The sequence below is a fragment of the Triturus cristatus genome, chromosome 9 (genome assembly GCF_964204655.1).
Source record: "Triturus cristatus chromosome 9, aTriCri1.1, whole genome shotgun sequence".
Lineage (NCBI taxonomy): Eukaryota > Metazoa > Chordata > Amphibia > Caudata > Salamandridae > Triturus > Triturus cristatus.
The window spans coordinates 315,546,392-315,572,584 of NC_140592.1; the positions used below are offsets into that span (position 1 = coordinate 315,546,392).

Consider the following 26,193-nt stretch of genomic DNA (forward strand, 5'->3'; position numbering starts at 1 on the left):
CAAATCCAGCCAGCATTTCTTGAGAATTTTTTTATGTGTGAGAAATAGCATTTTAGAAGTGATCTGGTCTTACTGGGTGGTAGTGGAGTCTTTTGTGTTGCCTTTCGATAGTCTGGTCCTTTGCGCACCAAAGATCAGTCTGACTGAAGTATTTTGTGCTTTGTGCATTCATTTTATTTGATAGCAGAGTAGGCCGAAGTAAAGGACTATGCCATAGTTAAGATATAGATAGTACACCCACCATCCTAAAGTGATGTTCAAGAGGAATTAATCGTAATGTGTGTTTTAGAGGAGATTTATTTGATGGAGGTGTCCTTGACTACTGTCCCTAATTGAATGTGAGGCGGAGGTGGGGGCTTCCAGATAATGCCTAGGTTCCAGACCTTGGTCATTGACTACGATAGTGTCTCACAAGAAAGTGGGGGATGGCAAATTAAACAATTTTTTTAGATGTTGGTGCAAGCCCTATACCAGAATATCACACTCCTCCTACAAAGTACACAATCACTGAGGTGCACACCTTTGCATATAGGTGGTAGGCAAAACTGTGAGACGCATCTATATCTTGGTGCTCTGCATTCTTTTAAACCGCTGGACAAACCGGCCTTCGAATGTGGGAATCCCAAGCCATCTCGTCCTGCTGGTGTACGACCTGAACCTCAAGATTCAATAGCTTAGTATCCTATACCTCTGAGTCGGCTCCAAAAATGTAATTTGTTTGTGTCTATAGTCCTTATCCAGTCAATTCACCCATATTCATTTCCAGTCTCAAAATCCTCTCCTGTAGCCTAACTAGACTAGCAGTCAGCATTATGTATCTTTTTATGATATTTCTTGCAGAATTTCTAGAGGAAAATTCTTGGAAAGTGAGAAGCATTTGGGTGACTTTTTCATGGCAGATTCCTCTTCTCTCTGTCCAATTCTTGACATGAATAAATCTGAGCTGCATTCACCCATGTATATATTTTTGGGGACTGGCGAAATAAAGATAGTATGTACACGCGCTCTGGGTGAAAGAATAAAGTCAGTGCTCTAGTTCTCAGCTGTACTCTAAAAATACATTTTATTTGGAAATTCCACCCACCCCAGTGCACCAACAAGAGAGCACTCCAAATGTAGTTTCCTTGGCTATTCTGCATCCATAAACCTGGTCCCTCAGCTGCCCTGCACAGCCATCTTGGTTATTGATTCCCAGAGGCCTGCATTCGAAATTGCAGCCACTTCCGACATACTCAAAACGGGGCAGGAGATATAACCAGCAAGATGAATTTTGAAGGAAATTTTTCTCATCGGCCTGAATTGAACTTTTATTTGTGTTTTTTACTTCAGCAAAATCTCTTTTGTTCTGAGGCAGCCAACCTGGCCGGAATTTTAATCATCATACTTTTCGACTTTCAGAAATATTTGAGTCTCGCGCTCTCGCTTTTTCTCCCTCACTGTCCCACTCCCTCCTAGCTCAACACAACCTTAATTGCAAGGGAGACAAGTTTGCTCAGTGCCCTGCAAGACATTTTTGTGCTTCAGGCATTTTTCTAGACCCCAAAACAGCCCTATAACGTTGTCAGCCGGTATTAATTGTTACTTTATCGATGGCAATATATTTATCTTTCGCCACGTTTGTAGTCATTCACAGTCCTGTTTCATCTGATTTCATTTCTCATTAATGTAGCTGCAAGACAGGACCGATTGTCAGTGATCAGAGGTATGTTTTGAATTTCCTGCCTCGAGGAACTGCAAAGAAACCTTTCTTCTTAAACTGATGGAAGACTTTTATTCACAGAGCACTGAAAAAACGCAGAAGTTAGATTCCAGTTTCAAGCTATTTTGTTATCGTTTAATGATGTCACCATTTTTCTAATCAAACGTATCAGTCGCATGTTCAGGTTTTGATATTCTGGAAGGACAATGAGCTGGCCCTTGAATATTATTTTATGGAAAAATCCTCTCTTTTTAGGTCTGGTCTAGAGACAGCTTTAGCTGTTTTGTCAGCCTCTCATTTTCTTTTTAGAATAAAATGTAAAATGCATACATTTATGTTTATATCTATGGGCTTCGGGTCAGCCCTCTTCATCCATAGGTCTGTACAATTGTCAGTCACATTGTGCTTCCTACCAGTACAATGTATAGCATGGCATTCAATTGGTGAGCCCTTTTTAGCCAATTTCTCTCTCTCACTGAGTGACAGCATTTTTGCCTGTGCACATCAGTTTTCAAAGCCATGGCGGGCGGGTAAAGATCTGCTTGCATTTCATGTATTTATTTATTTATTGCAAACGCTCATTTGTTATATGCATGACACTTTTAAAGAGTGGCATTGTTACTTTTTATTGCTTTTATATTTTAATGCTAATTGCAGTTACCTTGATATAGCTCTTACTACCCCAAACGGGGCGTTGAAGCACTTTTTTGGTGAGTAGGATGCTACTCCGGAACTCAAAAAGGATTAGTGGTGAATTAGTATAGTGAAATCTGAAAGTAATTTGAGTGGTGGATATATTAGGCAAAACCAAAGGGGATGATGGACGGAGTGTTGAACATTGCAAGCACTCACCCCCAGTCAACTGATCTGGGTGTAATCCATCATCATTCTTTAGCTCACTCCGCCACCCCAGTTCAGACATGTCCATATGCAAATCAGTCTGACCCTGTGCCTCATAGGAACAGTCCAGCCCGAACTGCCAAGCCATGTCTTCCCTGGACCAGAAACAAGCATCCTGTAACCGGTTTCTGGCTAATCAGCCGTCATCAGCCAGGCTAGCTTGAATCCAGTGGCAAAGTGATTAAGGGACCCACGTCTGGGCATACCCTGCCAACTTAGGGCTAACCAAGCAAAACCAAAGGGGATGATGGACAGAGTGTTGAACATTGAAAGCACTCACCCCCAGTCAACTGATCTGGGTTTAGTCCATCATCATTCTTTAGCTCACTCCGCCACCCCAGTTCAGACATGGCCATATGCAAATCAGACTGACCCTGTGCCTCATGGGAACAGTCCAGCCCGAACTGCCAAGCCATGTCTTCCCTGGACCGGAAACCAGCATCCTGGTACCGGTTTCTGGGGTGGCGGAGTGAGCTAAAGAATGATGGATTAAACCCAGATCAGTTGACTGGGGGTGAGTGCTTGCAATGTTCAACACTCCGTCCATCATCCCCTTTGGTTTTGCCCTGGTGGATATATTAGTCAGTTATTTGGATTGAGAACGATAGTGGAAGGTTAGAAGAGGGAAAAGGTTTGCATTTATGTAGTACATGCTACACCTGATAAGGTGTTCAAGCGCATTTTCAGCGAGTAGCATGCTACTCCAGAACCCATAAAGGATTATGGTAAATGAGTATAGTGAAACATGAAGTAATTTGAGCAGTGGACATGTTAGTCTTTTATTTGGACTGAGTAGGATAGTGGAGGGATAGAAAAAGGATATGGTTTGCATTTATATAGCGCTTGCTACCCCTGATGAGGTGTTGAATCCCTTTTCGGTGAGAAGCATGCTACTCCAGAACCCAAAGATGTGTTTTAAAAGAAAGCACATAAAATCATCACGAGTTTGCCGTTTTCCGGCATATTGCTTTGCCAATGTTTTTTTCACATGGCAAGTCTGCCTCCGTTTTCCTTAAAGATTGTTTACGACACGTCCATACAGTTCTAAAATGCTTTTGAAGGATTTCGTTTGTTGTTTCAAGTTCGTATTTCGAACGGGAGGAAAAATGTGATCTTCCTAAGTTTTTTCTGTCTTGACATAAAATACGGGATATAAAAATGTTCATGTGGCATATCCTAATATTTTAGCGTGTCATCAGCCCGAGAGATCGATAGCGTCAGTCAGAAAAAAAAACTCCTCTGTCGTAGTGAAACATTGAATAGAAATAAATCCGTAGTTCCTCAGTAGGCCACTGGATGGCAGTACAGGTTTTTGAAAATTAGAAGCATCCTCTCAATATGAAGTAACACTTTGCCGGAGATATTGTACCGCTGAAACATGGCAGCCTCACAAGGCTTTTTTTATTACAACTCATGTAGGGATAATTTTCACACGTTCCTCGAAGCCCAAAGGCGGACGTGGCAATCAATACCAGAGCAACGCACACATGAAATAAAACCGCCACTCTACGTTCCATGGATCTTATTGTGAACGAGGACAGCAATGGGGAGGGGAAGTAAAACTATCTCTTTTATATCAATAAATGTCCCTACTGTATTGTATTACGTTGCATGAAGTTGCTGAGTAAGAAAGTGATTGGATGTTCTCTGTTTCCGATGAACAGGATCTGTTCCATGATGTGTCCATGTATTTCTCTGAAGAGGAGTGGAAGCTTCTCCACGAGTGGCAGAAGGAACTCTACAGTAATGTCATGAAAGAAATCCACCAGGCCCTCACCGCCCTGGGTAAATATGGAACAAGTTTGTTTAAAATGATGCATTGATGAATCTTAGCAAGTCCACGTTGTCGGTGTTGGGAGGCCGGGGCGACTTTGGTTCTTGGGCGTCGTCTGTGCAAATTGCACAAGGAGTCATCAAATATTTGGCGGTATATTTGTCCGATTCTCCCGACACGGCATGGGAGAGTAATCTTGCACCTGTATGGGAGCGGGTTCGCGAGGACATTAAGATCTGGTCCCACATGCCCCTTTCCATTTACGGCCGGTCAGCCATATTTAAGATGGTGTCACTCCCGCGACTATTGTACCAACTACAAAATCAGCCCTATCCGGTTCCTCCGCGGTGGTTCCTGCAGGTGAATTCAGTTCTGGGTCAGTTCCTTCGGGAGGGTGGAGCGGTATTGGTGGCGGTCCGGACGTGCTTCCTTTCTACATATAGCGGGGGACTGGCAACCTCTGATATCTGGTCTTATTATGTTGCATCACACCTCCTTGTCTTAAACGAGTGGTGGTATGGAGACAGGGCAGACACAGCGTACCTGGTGGAACGGCGATGCATGGGAGATCACTCTCTACGCATTATTCTTTACTCTGCACCGTTGAGGCGTCTTCTTCTGTCGGCCACGCCGATTGTTTTTCAGAGTTGGCGTCCGGCATTGCGGAAGATGGGCTGGTGGAATACATTGGCCTAGACAAACTCCATTATGGCACAACGGTCGTTTTCCGCAGCTATTGAGTCTCGCCAGGTTTCGTGATTGGGATAACATCGGGATATCTACCCTGGGGGACGTTATGCGAGACACGGTGTTGAAATCCTTCCAAGACATCCAGTCGACTTTTCAGATGCCAAAGACTCAGTTTTTAAAATATTTACAATTTCGGCATGCCGTCGCTCCCAGTTTGGAGGGTTTGGACTCTGCTGGAGTTTAGTCCGGTGGAAGCTAAGGTTTTTATGGGGGATCTCCTAGATAACAAGATTTCCAAAATCTGTCAGTCTCTGGTTACACACTGTTCCCCCTCTTTGCAGCGTCTGAGGGAGGCCCGGGAGAGAGATGTGGGTCAGTTGGAAGAAGAAGACTGGGCAGAAGCTTTTGCATCCCCTCGTGGGGCGGCCATAGCAGTGCACCTGCGGTTAATCCAATTCAAATACCTCCACTGGGTTTATTTTACCAGGGTTAGGCTATGGAGGGTGGGCCTGGTGGCTTCCCCGGGGTGTCTCCGCTTTGGGCATGAGGAGGGGACCCTGATACACACTACATGGCACTGTACAGCGCTAGCACGCTTCTGGAGGGGGGTACTGGCCTGTGTCTCTGAGGTTCTGGGGTGGGAGCTTCCTCACTCACCGAAACTAGTCTTCCTCCATGTGATGGAAGGGTTTGGGGGCAACATCTATAAGCGACATCTCGTGTTCCTAGGCTTTACTTTAGCGAAGAGAGACATAGCTAGAGCCTGGAAGGCGGTGGTTGTCCCCTCGGTCTCCATTTGGAAAAATGGTCTTGACTTTAGTATGGGCCTCGAGCTCCCCATCTTTGAGGCTAGAGGGTGCCCTAGGAAGCACTACAAGATCTGGAGGCGCTGGTTGGATTACCGTGGCTTGGAGCTGGAGCCGCCGCGGGAGGACCGGGGTCAAGGTTCAGGGTAGCTGGCTGGCCTCTCCCGTCCCCTGCACTCCTTTTATGTGTGGCCCGTGATTTTCCAGTAGACAATGGTATTGTGGATGTTGAGCTCTGGTGTAGATTGTTGGCAGCTTGGGATAGTAATATGTTCTTCCGGAATATGTAGACGGTGCGCTGGGGGGTGTTGAGGGAGGTGGGGTAGTTGGTTGTTTGCAGGATTTTATTTTATTTGTATTGCCTTTCATATTCTCCTGTCTTTAACTATGTAAAATGGTCAAAGTCAAACATTTGTATCTTACATGCAGCAATTGTCTATGGGATTCAGAGGACTGCATCATATGTGCTAGTTTGACGGAGCATCAGAACCAATCAAACACTCACACCCAGTCATCAGTTGTGGGTTTGATCCATCACCGTTCTTTAGCCCACTCTGCCACCCCAGTTCAGACATGGCCATATGCAAATCCGTCTGACCCTGTGCCTCATGGGAACAGTCCAGCCCGAACTGCCAATCCTTTATGGGTTCTGGAGTAGCATGCTACTCGCTGAAAATGCGCTTGAACACCTCATCAGGTGTAGCATGTACTACATAAATGCAAACCATTTCCCTCTTCTAACCTTCCACTATCGTTCTCAATCCAAATATCTGACTAATATATCCACCAGGTCAAAACCAAAGGGGATGATGGACGGAGTGTTGAACATTGCAAGCACTCAACCCCAGTCAACTGATCTGGGTTTAATCCAACATTCTTTAGCTCACTCCGCCACCCCAGAAACCGGTCCCAGGATGCTGGTTTCCGGTCCAGGGAAGACATGGCTTGGCAGTTCGGGCTGGACTGTTCCCATGAGGCACAGGGTCAGTCTGATTTGCATATGGCCATGTCTGAACTGGGGTGGCGGAGTGAGCTAAAGAATGATGATGGAGTAAACCCAGATCAGTTGACTGGGAGTGAGTGCTTTCAATGTTCAACACTCTGTCCATCATCCCCTTTGGTTTTGCTTGGTTCACCCTAAGTTGGCAGGGTATGCCCAGACGTGGGTCCCTTTATCACTTTGCCACTGGATTCAAGCTAGCCTGGCTGATGACGGCTGATTAGCCAGAAACCGGTCACAGGATGCTTGTTTCCGGTCCAGGGAAGGCATGGCTTGGAAGTTCGGGCTGGACTGTTCCCATGAGGCACAGGGTCAGACTGATTTGCATATGGCCATGTCTGAACTGGGATGGCAGAGTGGGCTAAAGAACGGTGATGGATCAAACCCAGATCTGTTGACTGGGTGTGAGTGTTTGATTGGTTCTGATGCTCCGTCCATCACCACCCCCTTTTTGTACCACTATGTAGTGTCTGACCCGAGGACTAGCCTGACAAGCACTAGGGGGAAATTTGTCAATTTAAGAACGGGAGGACTGACCAGTTGGAAACAAGCCTTGCTAGCAAACGTTATAGCGCACCTGAGTTGAACTTAGGTGCACATGGAAATGTCCTTTTTTTTATTTTTGGGAGTTTTATATAGTGCGAACTTGACACGAAGGTATCAGAGCGCTTTACGTGAGCACCAGTTGCGTTACGCAAGGACACATTTATTTTTGTTAGGCACGGGGAGATTACGTGATTTGTCCAGAATCACAGGATATTGAGCGTCATTGCCGAGACTCTAGCCCCGTTCCCCAGATTTGAGATCGATCGCCCTAATTTAGATCACATCCTCTCCTAAAAAAAGCCTTAAAAGTGCAGACTTCGAAATCTTGATTGCATGTATCAACTCTGGGCACATATATGTTTGCCAGTGTAATATAATACAGGGGAGAACTGTTAATATTGTGAATTTTATACAGTCGTTAAGCCAGAGGAAGAGAGTTTGTCTTTGGAGTTCCCAGTAGTAAGGTGGGTAGTAGTATCTAGGGAAAAAGTCGGCATCCGCAAAGTTGTTACTTTGGTGGTGTTCACAAACTTTCCCAATGGTTTTCTAGTTTGCACTTATATTTCATGGGGGTATTAGTTAAGGGGTTTCTTTGTGTGGAAAAATATTTTTCTTGTGGAGAGGGAATAAATGTACACCTTAAAAGCTTGAAGATTCCCCACCACTGGTTAGGGTTATGGTTTGCATGTAAATCTGATATCCATAGTAGTCCTGGGGATTTCAACGACTGATCACTCAATGTCGAGGAGGAGGGATATATAATGCTAGAGTACACCCCCCCCACCCCTAGAAATAAACAGCAGGGCATAAACTAATACTCTAGGGTAATGGCAATTAAATTTGTATTCAAAATGAATGAATGAGAGTGTGAAAAGCTATCCCTTGGGCAAAAGCATCCGTTTTTCCTCCATAATGAGAGATGCTCATTCCTCCGTTGAAAGGACTCTGGGTCCGTACCCACCCAAGGGTGGCATGCTTCGTCATAGGGTCTGCTCGTCACTTATGTAACAGGCTCGCTGCATTAGTCGCCTCAACCATGAATATCAAGGGAATTCTTGTAGCTGAAATTCCTAACATTCCTCTAAGGAACAAAAAACATTTTCACTGAGTGGGAAAGCACGAGGGACTAAAAAATAGTACAATTGCCTTATGGCTGACCTGCAGTTTTATTCAGATCACCGGATTAACGCTGGTAAAAGAATATGAGGGATATTTTAACCTGGGATCAGACCACCATGGGTTAGTACCCTACCGTAAGCCTGCAAGAGGTGTCGCTTTCATGAGGACCATGGTCCCTACAATACACTGCCTTAAGTCAATGTACATATAAGTGATGTGAGGTTCATTTCATATATGAACTTAATAAAGAACTAAACAGTGTGAAGTTTGACAGTGAAATAAATATTTCATCCCTCTCAGAAGGAACCTTTTTTGTTTAAAGAGTAATACAAGACTAGGCCTGGGTGTGGAATTCTGCTTCATGGAGTTTGCGGAGTTTTTCCTACTCTGCATAGCGCGTGATGTTCTGAAAAAACTTCGCTCTGCGTAGCAGAGATTTTTTTGCTCCGGTGGATCAGATGGTTGCATCCAAAATATAAAGTTTGTGCAGTACTCCTCTTTACTCGTTACACTACTCATAGAAAAGAGTACATTGTTGATGTGATCACCCAAAAATCTGTTAACCAACTCCCACATACATCAGTACTAAAAAGAGGTAGGTAATAGTGAAAACAAACTCAGTGCTTACCACCTAATTGAATGTGCATTGTTTCTGCACAGGGGGTCGAGAAACCTCTAATTGCTATTTTTGCAACATGGCAGAAAAGGTAAAGGTGGGAGAATCAGCAAAGCCTATCAAAGAATTTCGAGGGAGGTGAAAGGAGGCGGCGCTTGAGGTAACCATGCGATTATCTTACCTTGAAAGTAAGTTTCCTACTCAAGTTGCACCAGGGGTGTGAGCTCCCACAGGCAGGGATTAAGGTTCATGTCAGGTCCGCGTCGTCATTGCATACGTGGGTCGCAGGATCCTTTCATTGCTTTTAATACATGTGATGTCATTTCTGGAATGTGCTGAATAGCTACATCTGGAGTAATGGTGTTGGGTGGATAAAAAAGACCTGAAAAGTACCTTCAAGGCCTTCTAATTGGTGTCCCATTTGACATCATTACTCCAATCAACTGGTCATGTTCTCTTCCCCACCAATTTCAAGAGGCTTTTGTACACTTTCACACCTTAAGACTGTCGTACACTTCTCCCCCTTAAGTCTAAAAATGAGATGTGAGCCAGAGTCACAAACCTGTCTTTTCAACACAAAGACACAAAGGTGAGAATCCTGCTTCGAATAAAAGTATTAGAAGCACAAAATAAAAAGCCCTAGTCATTTTTTAATAACAGCAGCATGGAACTGTAGAAGGTAAATCTACAGGAGCCTCTCTGTAGCTAAAGCTACTGTGCACAATCAGCAGAGGATGGAATATCCGTTTCTAGCTGACACAACGTGAACTGATGATGTGTGGCAGTTTGCACGCAGTTAAATACCCTAATAGCTTTAAGCAAAAAACATGAAAACTCTCATTAATTCTGATGCCTGAGTTTCAGGCCTAGCAAGGCTATGCTAAGTGAACAATCTGCACAGCCATGGATAGTGTTAATTTTTATTAAGGTCCACACGGCATGCCATCATTACTTAACATGTAAAAAATGTGTTCCTGCCCATGACTTATGTCAGTGGTTCTTACCATTTTCAGTTCTCTGGACCCCCACGTAATCATTACTGGAATCTGGGGCGCCTCACTGAATCATCAGGAACTTCAAATTGAGTTATTATTGGAATCCGGGGAACCCGGCCTAAGCAATTTTTATCATTTGAAGTGCAAAACAACACACAAAAATACAGAAACAGGCATTCATTAATTGAGGAGAGGAGTTGGCCTAACGGCTAGGGCGGTCAACCTTGATTCTGGGGAACTGGGTTCGAGTCTCGGCAATGGCGCTGAACATCCTGTGATTCTGGTCAAATCACTTAATCTCCCTGTGCCTAACAAAAAATGAATGCGTCCTCATGTAACTCAACTGGTGCTATGTAAAGCGCTCTGATACCCGATTCGGGTCAAGTTCACGTTATATAAAACTCCGTAAAAAAAATAGATACACAAATGATGAAATATTCTATTTAGGTGACAAATATTTTTAAAAAATCACATTTTTAATTTTATTGCGAAGGTTGGTGCATTTCTAAATTTAACTGAGGTCACTCATTGCTCATACTATATTCTGTTTCCTGCGCTTGCACTGCTCCCACAAATTAATCAGAAGATACCAATTTCATTTTTAGCATCCAGTTTCAAATACTTCACATTTACAGAACATGTTCCTACTTCATTTATGTACACTTCATTAATCTGTTAATATATATATTTTTCTTTTTCATTGTTTTGAGTAGGTGTGGCGGGCGACTAGGGGTGCCAGGACCACAGGTTTAAGAACCGCTGACCTGAGTCGTCTTTCAGACCTCAGTGGAGCAGAGGCAAAGCCTCTGCTGTGTTAGGGGCCCTGCCATAGTTGGCCCTGTGTAGACAGGCCTACCTTATTTAAAGGTCCCTGCTTTCTCAGTAGATTTATTTATTTATGTGTGTTCAAAAGCAAATCCCCAATGCGGGGGAATGGGGGAGGGAGGGGCGTTCGGTTGTTTCAGAAAAAACCAAAACAAATGTCCCTGACATGCAGAGTTTTCTTCCTGAACCTTGGGATGGTTCTTGCAGATCAGTGGCAAACAGGACAAATCAGTGTTAATGCTTCTAAAAAGGACAGGTTTTCTGATGCTTTAATGTTAGCGGCTCTGTGATAGACTGACTGCTGTCCGAGGGTTTCCACCTGCAAAGCCGGCTGAGCTTCTCCTGTCAGAAACTGTCAAATCATCCAACTCTAAACGAGAAACATTGGGGGATCACGAGTTGAGCGGAACAGTACATCCACTTATTTACAGCAGATGCCATATTGCTCTCCTCTCATTAATGAGTCCTGGAGCATTCAAGGTCTACAGCAAAAACAACAAGACGATGGACGGAGCGCTGAAACTTTTCAACCACTCACCCCCAGTCACAGATCAGGGTTGATTCCATCATCAATCTTTTGCTCACTACGGCACCCCAGTTTGGACCCAGCCATATGCAAATCAGTCTTGACCCTGCTCCTCATCTCAGTTTCTCAGCACTCAGTCAATCATCTTGTTGTGTTGCTGCATTCATGGTCTATACAAGAGTACGAAATGCTGCATATTTTCAAAGTTGTAGAAGCAAGAAACCAAAAATAGAGTAAAACATCAAGTGTGGCATGGCTAAACACTTATAAGGTCCCAAAGGCGAGGCCTATTGGCTATGCCAATGCTGGTTTTGAGTGAGTGGCTTGTGCAGGTATGCCACTGTGAGGTAGAGATGCTGTGAGTGCTTTTACAGGAGTCCCTGTGACATTGCGTCTCTTCAACATATATCTTGGTTCTGGTGTAATACTTCTAGCCCCTATTCCCGTCTTCTCGCACCCAATGCATCCTTAAATGTCCCATGTACAGCCGGGGTTGACACTCCTATTACCCCTGCCCTCCAGTGACACTTTACCTGTTATGGGTGGTGGTGGACATGGTGGTGATGTTGGTAATGGATGTGGTAGTGGTGGACGTGGTGGTGGACATGGTGGTGGTGGTGTTGGCAGTATACAAGGTGGTGGACATGGTGGATGTGGTGGTGGTGGTGGACGTGGTGGTGGTGGACGTGGTGGTGGATGTGGTGGTGGTGGATGTGGTGATGGTGGTGGACGTGGTGTTGGTAGTGGACATGGTGGTGGTGGACATGGTGGTGGTGGACGAGGTGGTGGACGTGGTGGTGGTGGACGTGGTGGTGGATGTGGTGGTGGACTTGGTGGTGGTGGATGTGTTGGTGGTGGACGTGGTGGTGGTGGACGAGGTGGTGGTGGACGTGGTGGTGTTGGGCGTGGTGGTGGGCGTGGTGGTGGTGGACATGGTGGTGGACGTGGTGGTAGTGGTGGTTGTGGACGTGGTGCTGGTGGTGGTGGTGGTGGACGTGGTGGTGGTAGTGGTGGTCGTTGTGGTGGATGTGGTGGTTGACATGGTGTTGGTGCTGGTGGACGTGGTGGTGGTGGACGTGGTGGTGGTGGACGTGGTGGACGTGGTGTGGTGGTGAACGTGGTGGTGGTGGACATTGTGGTAATGGAGGTGGACGTGGTGGTGGTGGACGTGGTGGTGGTGTGGACGTGGTGGTGAGCGTAGTGGTGGTGGTGGACGTAGTGGTGGTGGTGATGGACGTGGTGGTGGTGGTGGATGTGGTGTTGGATGTGGTGGTGGATGTGGTGGTGGACATGGTGGTGGATGTGGTGGATGTGGTGGTGGTGGATGTGGTGGTGGTGGATGTGGTGGTGGTGGATGTGGTGGTAGTGGATGTGGTGGTAGTAGATGGGGTGGTGGACGTGGTGGTGGTGGATGTGGTGGTGGTGGACGTGGTGGTGGTGGTAGACATGGTGGTGGTTGTGGATGTGGTGGACGTGGTGGTGGACGTGGTGGTGGACGTGGTGGTGGTGGTGGACGTGGTTGTGGTGGATGTGGTGGTGGTGGAGGTGGTGGTGGTGAACGTTCTGGTGGTGGTGTAGTGTAGTTCCTATATGCCTGATAGGCTCTGTGCATTGGAATAATATACACTATAGATTTGACATAGGACTGAGGTCAGTATTTCTCTATCGAGTACATTAAACTTAATTACTTGTGTGTGCCAGCTAACTCAGAGGTCACTAGAAACTTCTCGAATATTAGTTTCTGACAACCGCATAAACATGACAACTTTGTTTCCCTTAGAGTAGGAACAATCTCAGAACCGTGGAAACAATAGATAACAGTTTCACTCAGTCATTTGTGCATGCTTCGATTCTACAGAGTTGCACAGAAATAGAGAGATGAGCGTTTCAATAAAAAGGGTTTATTGAACAGTCTTATTTCTCATGCAAGAGATATGAACTGCTACAGTCGTAAGACAGGCTGCGAAGTACAATATGTTCAGAGTTAGCAGTAAGATAAAATAATACTGCAATAGCATGGTTTGTAGCTATGACATATATTTATAAAATACATACATAAATAACACAGGCTAAAATGTGAATACTCATTTGATGCTTCTAAATAGTTCTACCCCAGTGTACCTAACCTAAGTGTAGTACGAGGTAAGAAGTAGGTGCTGTTTTCTAAAGTATAGCTAGCTATAACTATAGTTTTGTCAAGAGTTTCCAAAAGTTTCTCTAAGTTCTAGTCTGCTCCATACCTTAGAATGTGCGAGGTTGGAATCTCTTTCCCGGACTCGATATCTAACACCCCGCAAGGGGAGATAGAAACACTGGAGCTGGATTCTCTGCGAGGAGGATGAGAGCGTCTGGTCAGTGCATCAGGCTGGGACTCGATATCCTTCCGAACTTGCCGTGGCGGACCGCAAGTAGGCAGTCGAGCTGTACCGTACCGGAACCGTGGTTTGCCAAGGCAAGTGCAGGTATATTTATACCTTGAAGGTGTTTAAGAATGCCTGTATTGACGTAAAAGTCGGGCATCGGAACGTCATGAATGAACCCCTAAGGAATAGATGTTCATGCATTCTAAAGGAGTTCTTGGAGAAATCAATATCCAAGCAAGGGAAATTCCTAAAGGCTTAAGAGTCTGGTTTTCCAAGAACTCGTTGTGACGTGGATGGACAGATGTAGGAGACCATGCATGTATTTGGTCAGCATGGACAATGCTTAAATAAGGGCTGGATTTCCTATGCCTAAATAAGGGCAATATGAATTGTACCTATATAAGGGCATAAATCGGGAAACCTATATACGGAATCTAAATCTACACACAACAGTGGAGGTGGACATGGTGGTGGACGTGGTGGTGGTGGACATGGTGGTGGACGTGGTGGTGGTGGTGGACGTGGTGGTGGACATGGTGGTGGTGGACATGGAGGTGGATGTGGTGGTGGTGGTGTGGACGTGGTGGTGGTGATGGACGTGGTGGTGGTGGACGTGGTGGACGTGGTGGTGGACGTGGTGGTGGACGTGGTGGTGGTGAACATGGTGGTGGACGTGGTGGTGGACGTGGTGGTGGTTTTGGCATTGGACGTGGTGGTGGATGTGGTGGTGGTGGTGGCGGTGGACGTGGTGGTGGTGGACGTGGTGATGGTTTTGGCAGTGGACGTGATGGTGGACGTGGTGGTGGACGATGTGGTGGTGGACATGGTGGTAGTGGACGTGGTGGTGGACGTGGACGTGGTGGACGTGGTGGTGGTGGTGGACATGGTGGTGGACGTGGTGGTGATGATGGACGTGGTGGTGATGATGGACGTGGTGGTGGTGGACGTGGTGGTGGTGGACGTGGTGGTGGTGGACGTGGTGGTTGTGGATGTGGTGGTGGTGGATGTGGTGGTGGACGCGGACGTGCTGGTGGTGGGCATGCTGGTGGCTTTGCTATTGGACGTGGTGGTGGACGTGGTGGTGGTGTTGGTGGTGGACATGGTGGTGGTGGACGTAGTGGACGTGGTGGTGGTTTTGGCAGTGGACGTGGTGGTGGACATGGTGGTTGTGGTGGTGAATGTGGTGGTGGACATGGTGGTGGCCATGGTGGTAGACATGGTGGTGGCGGTGGACGTGGTGGTGGTGGACATGGTGGTGGACGTGGTGGTGGTGGACGTGGTGGTGATGATGGACGTGGTGGTGGACGTGGTGGTGGTGGTGGACGTGGTGGTGGATGTGTTGGTGATGGACGTGGTGGTGGTGGTGGACGTGGTGGTGGTGGACGTGGTGGAGGTGGGGGTGGATGTCGTGGTGGTGTGGGTGGATGTGGTGGTGGTGGACGTGGTGGTGGACAAGGTTGTGGTGGTGGTGGTGAAAGTGGTGGTGGTGGACGTGGTGGTGGTGGTGCGAGACCGAACGAAACAGTGTGAGGGGGATGAAAAAAAAAAGCACGGCCCGCGCCAGATAAAGTACTGACACTGCTTGAGTTATTCAATGCACTTTAAGCCCCGCAGCTGGTAGTAGGAAAGTAACATGCAAACATAATGCAATGAATGTGATGGGACACTCTGGAGAGAGAGCTGTGCACGAGGGAAAACTTATGATGTAATATTTTAGGGCTCAGTAGTGTCTGCCTTATATTGAGGCTGTTGTTAATTGTCGTCACAAAGAAAACTGTAAGACGAATTGCTGTCTCTGTGCGACCTGCGACAAGAAAGAGAGACAGAGCGCGAGACAGAGTGCGAGCGAAAGAGAGAGTGAGTGAGGGGGGAATGAAAAAAGAAACGCGACCCGCGCTGTGTTTAATGACTGTGAATGACTAATGCTGAAACTCAAACAAGCAGCAGCTGTTTTCAAGCACACTCGTGCTTGTGGTGGCATCTGCCTTGCGGGAGCAAGCAGCGGCCAATTAGCACGCACGCCGCTGCTCGCTCCCGCAAGGTGGATGCCACTACAAGCACGAGTGTGCTTGAAAAGGAACAGACCGATGGCTAAAGGCCCTCCTAGAGTATCGCATGCGCACTGCCTAGGCGAGACCTAAAAATCACGTGGGGTCCCATTTGACCCCGCCAGGTGCCAATATTATTATTATTTTATTATGCATCAAATTTGCGAGGGACTGTTGATTCATGGAAAAATTTCATACAAAAAATGCTTGTTTTTTTAAGTGCCCTGGGTAGGCCAGGTCCTGGGGAGTAATTGTTTATATTATGGGGGACGGAGGCTCACAAGGCCCCCCTCTTAGGGCTGATTTTGGCACCAGGGACCCGATCTCTCAGGGCCCAGCCTTATTAAAAGTGGGAGGGAGGCACGCCCCCCCGCCCCCCCGGGTATATTTTGGACCCAGGTACCTCCTCGCACTGGTTCGGGCAGGGAAACCTGTGTTTGTCTTGCTTGGCGGTAGCACTTTTAAAACTCCTGCCAAGTGAGAGCAAACACAAGGTCGACTCCTAGCTGGCGGGAGCTTTACAAATGCTCCCTCCAGCTGGGAGTGGACTACAGATCAGTTTAGGAAACAGATCTGAATATTGCTCCCGTCCCAAGTGAGCGGCGTTTTTAGCAGCTCCCTGTGAGCAGTAGCAATGCTGGGTCGTGCTGGGTGCAGGGAGCTGGCTTGGGCCATGGGAGGCCTTGGGTCTCCTCCTGCAGTCCTCCCCCCTCCCCCCCAACTAGGATATGGTGGGTGCCCTGCTATTTTGCCCACTGACAGATTTGGCGATCTTTGAGACACAGGCTTGGTGTACCTTATTAATTTTGTGCCTTTTTCTAGGTGTGCTACTCGCCAAGTATGAGAACGGGCTCTTTACGTGCACCCCTTCATTGTGCACCCGTTTTGCAATCTTTTGGTGGACTTCATATAAGAGTGTTGGTAACATTTTGACTTTGTGCTAGACTAGACAGGCATTCAATCGATCCCTTAGTGTGACACTTCTCCCTGCTTGTCAAATGCTTTCTTTGACGCTGATGAAACCTTCGTTCTTCTGAGCGTCTTGCAAGGCCACTTCTAACTGTTATTGTGTGACTGAATGGCTTCTCATGTGGATGTTAGCATGGGCTGTGTATGCACTCAATAATAGTCATCCTATCTTTTATTCGTGTACTTTTGTCTACATGGTTCAAGTCTTCCATCCCGTAACTCTGTTTTTGACCCTAGTACTATTTTTGCCACAGTCCAAACGTGGCCTGCCCTGTCTGTTCTTGTTTACTTGCAAACATGACTTGTCTGTCTGCAGTCCACTCTCATTTTCATGTTGGTTAGTATGCAAGCTGTATTGCAATCAGCGGTTTGGTATTCTGCTCTCAAGTTTAGCTTTCAGTCCACAAACTTCCACCGATCTCTTCTCAGACATTTAAACTACCCACCTATACCCCATTTTTGATGCACTTTCTTGGGTTTTGGGGTAATGAGTATAGGGCCTTCATCAAATTCATGGAGGTCTTTCGCTTGAAAGGATTTCAGCGCATTGATCAGCCGATCCAGGCTGTTGTCAAGGACAACAGAGTACCGTAGTCATACATGACAAAAAGCCTTCCTATGGCATTTTTAGGTCGAGCCTGAGCAGCTCATGCACTGCTCTGCAAGGCAAGCTGTATTGAGGTAGGGACTTGAAGCTCCGCCCACTCTCCACCCACATTTTTCATTGGCTTGTATCATTGTCCACTGTAAACTGTGGCTGTTCATTCGTCAAAAGGCTTAGTAGTCCCTCCTTAGTACTGCCTTGTCTAATTTTGTAACCTCCCGTGGAGACACCCTCTGTTACATGTGTTGTTGCTCTGTAGGCTTTAATTACAGCCTCCGACCACTATTTTCTCAAATAGCTTTGGGATACGCTCTCTCCTAACGGTTTTCTTCCATTTTTATAGCACGCATTTGCAATGCAATAGGTCTCACATTTGCAAGAGTTTAAGCTATTGGCATTCTAAATGACAATGCCTTTTATTTATGTGTTTTAAAAACAACACATAAATAAAAGGCATTGTCATTTACAATGCCAATAGCTCAAACTCTCATAAATGCTAAGTCTATTGCATTGTAAATGCTTGTTTATCATTTGCACCCACTTGCTGCCTTTTTTCCTGTTCTGACAAAACTCTGTTGGGAAAGGCGTTGAAGTGACAGCACCGTGTTGTTTGTAACCTGCTGAACCCTTTTACATATCTTTCTCTTTTCTCTCCCCACGTCTCTCTCTCGCTCTTTCATGTTTTGGATGTAGCCTTCTTAAAATAAAAGGTATGCATGTGTACTTCAGTTAAGCTTGCACTACTGAATGCAACATTCACCTGATGTTAAATTTCAGAGAGCCACCGCCCAACTCTGGACTTCATTTTGGCTTTCATTCATGATTTGTGACTTAAAGGAACCAGGTGATCAATGGCATATTTTTACATTTCACACTCCAACATTGGATCTGTGTTGAATTTGTTCTTTTTTCTAAAACTGGCTTGATAGTGAGGACAGTCAGCATGCTCTCTGTATCAGACATGTACATATACCGAGTATGCACCGCCTCCATCTTTTTTCAGGATTCCCCAGGTCACAACTCTAGTGACAGGGTGGGCAGTGAACGTGCAGCTGCTGTAAGATCCTACTCATCCTTACCCAGCCCTCTTTAAGAAAACCACCCTTTGCTGGTTTCAGTGCGACGGCACATGCCATTGTATACATTTAACATATTCACCAGCCCCTCTCTCCATGGAGTCCTCCCACGCGAAAGCCTCACAGAGTCAGACGGGAGGGATGCATGCACGTGAACATACATAGCATTTGTACGCTAGTTTACTGCATAGCCAACACCCGCTGAAACCTGGACAGGTTATTTCTTTACTGATGCCCTAGATTTTGGAGAAAGTGTCTAACGATCTGAAGTCTATTGTATTTGTAAATATTTGATTATTAGTATGCCAGTGCCTCTTCAATGAGCGTCATGATTCTCAGTTCACCAGCTTTGCATTTTATCCAAAGATTAGACACTGGCGCTTCTCTTCCTAATCTCGCGGATTAAATTAAAGCTTCTATTCTTCTCAGATCACGAGTTGTGAAGTGTAGAGCTGATCTGCCTGGTTGATTCCTCTGCCAATTTGTATATCTTTTTCAAAATCCATCTTATTCATAGATAATTAAATGAGGAGTCTTGTAATGTTAAAGTTCTGAAAAAGCTTAAAGATCAACTTTTTTTTCAAATTTTGTAATTGGTTGCAATGGAGTAGCTTCCGATGCATTCAAATCACTCTGCAAAGACTAGGCTTTCCTTTATGATCATTATCTCAATTCCCCCAGAGGAAAAAAAATGAAAGGCTAAAGACTTGGAGCGCTAATGTTCATAGAATCCTACTTTGGTGGGGCTTGTGGACATGAGTAACTCTTGCTGTTAAAATCTGATGCCCTGTGCATCCATCCAAGGTCTGGAAATTACCTACCATAAAACTGGATAGAAAAAAGTCAATTTGGAACCGCTGTATAATAAAATATTATGAATAATATTATTCTTATGATTTTCTTTGTTGGGGGCTGCATCTCGCCCTGCTGTCTGTCGTTTTTTTGATAGCCTGTCTCTTTACCATAGGCATGTATTTCAGCCCTCAGAAGTAATGAAATGCGACTAAACCGCTAAATAATTGGATTTCTTTCATCGTATGTAGTTATGTGGCTATGCTATACTGTTTGCATTACTTTCTCAATGAGTCCACGGGATTTCCATTGACGACATCATGTACCCTTTGGTCCCCAGTGAGATCACATAGTTGATCCCTCCTCTGTCCCTAGACTTCTCACCTTTCTCTTATGTACCGCCAGGTGTCTTAAGGGGGGCAAAGATTGGAAACTACGGAAGGTGAGGAGGACTGGCAGCCTATGCAACCAATAGGCAACCTTGATTAGATGTATTGAAAGCGTCTCTGGTACCACAGTAACCAGATATCACTGTGAGTGCACTCACTTACTGGTGGAGAAACTCACCATCACATTTGGCAATCACAACTTCAAGAGCATTTCAGAATTTAAATGCAAAAGACAAGAACCCAACAAAAGCTTTCATGGCCTGTATCTCATAACTGTTATATCTATGCTGAGAGATTGCAAGGATTGAGCAGAAGACTACTTGCGCTGTCAAGCAGTACTTTTCTGGATGCTGCTCTCAGCCCATGTTTAAGCATCCTTGCTGCCTAGTCGGCATTGATGCTTCTGCACTGACGGTCCCCTGGAATGGTGTTGCATGAGCTGTGTGGATTGACTGGCGAGAAGGGCAGTAGCGGGACTGAGTAGTTTAGGGCCACGCAAAGGCTGTCAAAATTGGGCTTCTACTTTGTATGCCAAATCAACTTTGAGTTCCGCTAAGGGGTTCTGGACATGCCTTAAAAACGACCCTTTCCAAGATGGTGCTTTGACCAGAGAATTCTATCTTGGGCACCCATTCCAAGACAGAGTGGAGCAGTTTTCTTTGCTGTTGGGTCCAATTTAAATACCAAGGTTGCATTTACAAGTGATAGATCCGTCATAGTGCATTTGTTGCTTTCTTTATTGTGGCATTCTACGCCCCTTCGCCACTATTTTTGTCCTTGATTTTTTTGCTTCTTGCCGTTGGAACTTCTACTGGATCTCCTTTCTTCAATCTTTCCTCTTCCCTGATGTGAGGGGGAGTTTGGTACCTTGCTGTTAACTTCAATATTAATGAATAATCGTCATCTTTAATCATGAGCCACAAGATTGCAGAGGATGTTTTTTTTGTCCTTTGTAGTTTTTCCTTCTATGTGGAGCCCTCTTAAGGAGACATTTGATACCTTTCAAGTGTACTAATATATGCTGTATGGTGCTGTGGTTACTGGGAAGGGTCGTCATTTCCTTGGGAAGTCAAGGAGAAGACTCACTGTGTCCAGTCCCTTGCAGACTGTGGAACAACAGCCCCTCTAAATCAGACATACCCACCTCCCTCCTGTTATCTAGGAAAGACCTACAGATTACTCTATTCAAGTAATATGCGTATGTGAAACTATTAACTTGATTCTGCCACCACACATTAACATTTTTTAGACTACTTGCATTCCCGGATTTCTCTGCTGCTCTCCATGGACTTCTCTCTCCACTGTCTAAGATACTCCCCTTTGCTCTTTATTTGCCTGTACTCCTGCTGCTCTTGTTATAGTCTATGTATTGCCCTCCTTTGCTGGGATGCTTTTTTTTTTCCCGATTTCAGATTATTTTATTGAATTTTCATACAGGTACAATCACATTTCTGCAACAGGGTACAAGTCATTCTTGGTCTTAGTTGTTTTGGTTGCATTTAGGTGATATGCATGTTACCCTGTTCAACATTCTGATGTCTTGCTAGAAGGTTAAGGACAGCTGAAAGAGAAGGATAGGAAAGAGAAGAGAAGAGAGAAAGAAGGATGTCTGCTAGAAAACTACTTTCGTAACGGCCCTGGCCTGTTCTGGGCTTGTGTCGCTTTGTTTTGCGGGCGGTCGCCCCCCCTCCAGGGGGGTCTCACGGGGGTTCATAGGGGTCCAGATACTCGTCCAGCAGTTTCCACATCCCCCTAGTAGCTGGTCTCCAGGGTGAGTTGTGTAGTGCAATGCTATCAGCGCCCCTGAGGTATGTCACCCAATTGAGCCAACCCTTGAAAGATGTCTTTGGTGTATTCTTCCAATTGGATAGGACCATTTTCACTGCCGAGGTCAGTAGTAGGTCTAGCAGGTCCCTGTCATGTTGTGAGTCAAGTGCCGTGGTAATGAATGCGGTGGTAAGGGTAGAGAACTCTGGCTTCAGTGTGCACCCCATCGCTTTTTTATGAAGACGAAGATTTTTTCCCAGAACATTTTGATTTTGGGGCAGTAGGTGATGAGGTGGGCTAGGTCACCCTTTTCCCTATTGCAGTTCCAGCATGTGTCGTTTTCCCTGAGGCCTATCGCGGCTAGCCGTGCCAGTGTCCAGTAAATCTTGTGAAGTAGCCAAAATTTTGTCTGTGATAGCACTGGGGAGATTTTGTTACGTGAGGGGGAGGCCCTGAGTTGACCCAGGCCCTGTTCGCTTAGTGGGGTGTTGAGAAGGTTTGACCAGTAGTTGGATGACTTCTGGTTATTTTTTGTGGCGCTTGGGCATAGAAGCTTATATACGTGTGACACCTGGGGTCCTATTCTGTTGAGTTTCACCATATATTGGATCATTGATGGCGTCTGCTGCGCCAGTTTGGCTTTTGTGAGTGCTGTTCTTATTTTTTAGAAAGTTGTAGAACTCTATGTCTGGTAACCCATGTCTGTCTTTTAGCATTGCGAAAGTAACAGGGTTGCCTTTCTCATCCAGATCAGCTGGGTAGGAGATGCCTTTCCTTTCCCATGCGTCCATGGACAGGCACTTCCCCTTGTATTTAATCTTGCTGTTGGCCCACAGGGATTCCCATTTCGAGTTCTTTACACTGGCTTCCATTTTCTTGTCTATTTTGAGTAGTGCTATTTTAGTATTTTTGAATATTGGGTTGGAGGCGTGCTTGTGTTTGTCAGCTGTTAGCAGAGTCAGTGGGTTTTGGTTTATGATGGCTCACTCGATTGTTAGCCATACAGGTGTGTACCCTTTGGGGGACGTTAGCCAGTAAGCTCCCTGTTTGGCTAGGAAGGCGGTTTGGTAGGCTCTGTAGTCTGCTAGGTTTAATCCTCCCATATTTTTGTCTAGTCTTAGTTTTTTAATACTTATTTGCGCTTTTTTCCCTTGCCATAGGAATTTCTTGATCTGGTTATCCAATTTACGGTGGAAATCGTAAGTGAGGGGAAGCAGTAACATGCTTAGCAAGTAGTTGATCATTGGGGTAATCATCATCTTGATCGTTTCTATTCTGCCCCACCAGATTATGAACTTGGGGGACCAGAACTCCAGGAGAGTCTTTGTTTTCTCTAGCAGTAGTTTCTCATTTTGATCTAGTGTGGATCTAAGGTCGTTTCCAAATTGGGCCCCTAGGTATTTGATGAACCCTGTTTGCCATGCCAGGCCCGAGTTCCCTAGGGTGTCTCTGGTGGTGTGTATGTTGAGGGGTTTACATTCAGATTTGTCCCTGTTCAGTTTGTATCCTGAGTGAGTTGAGTATGTGTCTATATTGTCTATCAGGCCCTCTATGGATGTCCCAGGTTGTTCTGTCACAATGAGGATATCATCCGCATAGGCGGCTAACTTGATTTCCACGTCATTAATTCTGACCCCCTTCTTTAGCCTTGATATCTCTGATAAGGGGCTCCAAGGCCAGGAGGAATAGTGAGGGGGATAAGGGACAGCCCTGTCTAGTTCCGCGTTTTAGCGTGAAGGGTTCATAAAGCGACCCATTAACGACAACGCATGCTCTGGGGTCTTCGTACAGCGCCAGTACCATCCTTATGTATGCTTCTCCAAGGTTGAATGCGTGCATGCACTGTTCCAGGAAGGCCCATGAGACTCTGTTGAATGCCTTCTCGGCATGTAGGGTGATAGCCACCGCCGGTTCTGTTAATTTGCTGGTATGCTCCAGTATGATGCATAGGAGTCTAGTGTTATCGTTTGACATGCGGGTCTTTAGAAAGCCTACCTGCGAGTTACTCATTAGGTTTGGTAACCAAACCTTTGCTGGGATGCTTTGAAAGTTTTTAAGTCCAAATAAACCTCTGTCTCTTAGCTGTATATTGTACAGCTCATCTGGTGCATCGCAGTTGCAGGTTTCAATAGTGCATATTCTCATGTCCATATGTATAATAGGCTTTGTAATTGGAAATTCAAAACCCTTTGTACTCGCTGTTCTGCATTTAAACTGCATCAAAGTTTTCTGGTTGGATCTCTTGTTGCCATGCGAGCATTGGTATTGTACATCTTGCAGTTCACCTAATACGTCAAAGTTGCAGGTTTGAGTGGACCCATGTTCACAAGCCCTAATGCTTTATGATTATTTTCAGGCTAGTTCTTCAGGACCTGTCTTGCTCAAACTCGCGTTAGTAATGATTGTGACTTGCTTTGCCGCAGGCCTTGGAAGCGGTGGTACCAGATACTACTTAGAGCTCACTAAATTGGCAAGTACCTCCTCTTTTGGCTTTGACTTTCAGAGAGCAGCAAAGTTTAAAATTCAAGCCTTAGTCTTGAAGGGCTGCGTTTGGTTGAACTCCTAATCCAGGTAGTACATATATCACTCACATTAAAAAGAATGTCCAAAAATGTTATAAAAGCTATACGACTTTATTTCCGTCAAGAGAATATATTGGGTAATTTTAAGTAATTTTGTGGCATAACAATACTTCTGAATGAGTGTCTAGTTGCTTTGTATCTTTTAAGCCTCACATGGCTAGGCACTCTTAACAGTGCATGCCATTATAGGTTTAACAGGTGACTAGCCAAGTAGAGCATTTGTTTTGATTGTTGTTGGTTGCACAGTTTGAGTCATGATTGGCTTTTTTTTGTGATGTGCTAGGACTCCAAGAATGTAACAGCAAATGAGTCACCCTGGCCCTGTCTCCTTGACGTCCACTCCATGGTTGGGAGAATTTATTATTGCTGATGCTGACACAAGGGAATAAGACAGAAAATTAAAATACCCCCCACTTCGAACCAAAGCTCTTATGGCACTAAGCAAACAAAGAAAGTCATCACGACCCTGCCCCGAAGAGCCCTCTTTCTTCCAAGTATTTATCCATTCATTCTTCCATACACCTACTGATATTTACCGAATTTACCTTTACATGCTGTCATCCATTCATTCTTTCATCCATCTTTGTCTTTCACCATTCCATTTGTCCACCCATCCATATCCAAACCTATCCACCCATCTCAAAACCTATCCATTAAACCTAGCCATCTGTCAATCCATTTATCTATCCATCCCCCTTTTACCTATCCATCTCTCTACCCTTTCACTCACCCATCTCTCTGCCCTTTCACTCACCCATCCCTCCACCCTTTCACTCACCCATCCATCCTCTCTTTCACTTCATCCACCCATTCTCACTCCATCCATCATTTCACTAATCCATCCACCCTTCCTCTCATCCATCCATTTACCCTTTCACTTATCCATCCACCCTTTCACTCACCCATCCATCCATGCTTTAACTCATCTTTCCATCAATTCACCCTCCCTTTCACTCATCCATCATTTCACTCATCCTTCTATCCACCCTTTCACTCATCCATCATTTCTCTCATCCTTCCATCCACCCTTTAATCCATCCATCTGCCTTTTCACTCATACATCATTTACTCATCCTTCCAACCTCCCCTTTTCACTCATCCATCCTCTCTCTCCATCACCCTCACTCCATCCATTCACCCATCGTCCCTTTCACTCATCCCATCCACCCATCCTTTCACTCACTCATCCATCCTTTCTCTCATCACTCATCCATCCACCCTTTAACTCTTCCATCCATCCACCCTTTCATCAAATCACCCGTCCTCCCTTTGACTAATCCATCCATTCTTTTTCTCATCCATCCTTTCATTCATCCATCTAGCAGCCATCCTTTTACTCATCTATCCATCCTTTTGATTATCCATCTATCCACCCTTTCACTTTGTTCCATCCATCAACCCATTACTCCAACTATTCATCCTTTAACTCAGCTATCCATGCTTTCACTCACTCATGCATCCATACTTTCCCTCTTTATCCATCCACCCACTCTTCCCGTCCATCCAGTGTTATGCATGAGCCTTTTGTCTGTCTGCCGAGTTGCAGACAGAAGAGACCCATCAAGAACTCTACCACCGCTGCAGCTAAAAAAGGGGAAGAGGGAGGAGGTTGTCGGGTTTATGAGGACCCTGTGCTGACGTATGGCCCTCAGACATAGCGAAGACATCCGGGTCGCTGACGAAACGGCGCGTAGCAATGCACATCGTCAGGCGCACACATCTCCTGTTGTAAGCTATGTTTCTGAATAAAGTGCATGTGACAAAACAACATGTGTAGGCACAAGTGCCTCACAGGAACAGAGGCACCTCTAAAAAACACACGGGAATTCACAAGGACACTTGAGTCAAAAGTCACAGATAACATATCACACGGAACACTGTTTCTGAGACTCACGTCACAGGTCTGCCCATGAAAACATACAGCGACACCTACAGCCCTGCCAAGTACCACGCATCAGGCGGTAGAATAACGCTTTTCAGTGTGGTGGTCCGCATCACTGCATTGAAATGCAAAGTCATGCATAATAGGCATATCGGCATCATCGGCTGTCAAGCCGTACAGCGCTGCTAATCATGAACCCATTGGGATGCTAAACTTAACCAAAAC

General features: G+C 45.6%; 1 protein-coding gene across 6 annotated transcripts in view; it reads left to right on the top strand.

The window, feature by feature from the left end:
• Window positions 1-26,193, top strand: part of LOC146797829 (uncharacterized) — a 282,706-nt gene that overhangs the window by 59,593 nt on the left and 196,920 nt on the right. For 5 of the 6 annotated variants that reach the window (XM_085625023.1, XM_085625024.1, XM_085625022.1 and 2 more), the window contains exon 2: window positions 4,264-4,384. The exons of the other annotated variant lie outside the window; for it this stretch is intronic. In XM_085625023.1, coding sequence (XP_085481149.1) covers window positions 4,264-4,384 — 121 coding nt within the window. The remainder of the gene's footprint in view (window positions 1-4,263; window positions 4,385-26,193) is intronic. 6 annotated transcript variants of the gene reach the window in all.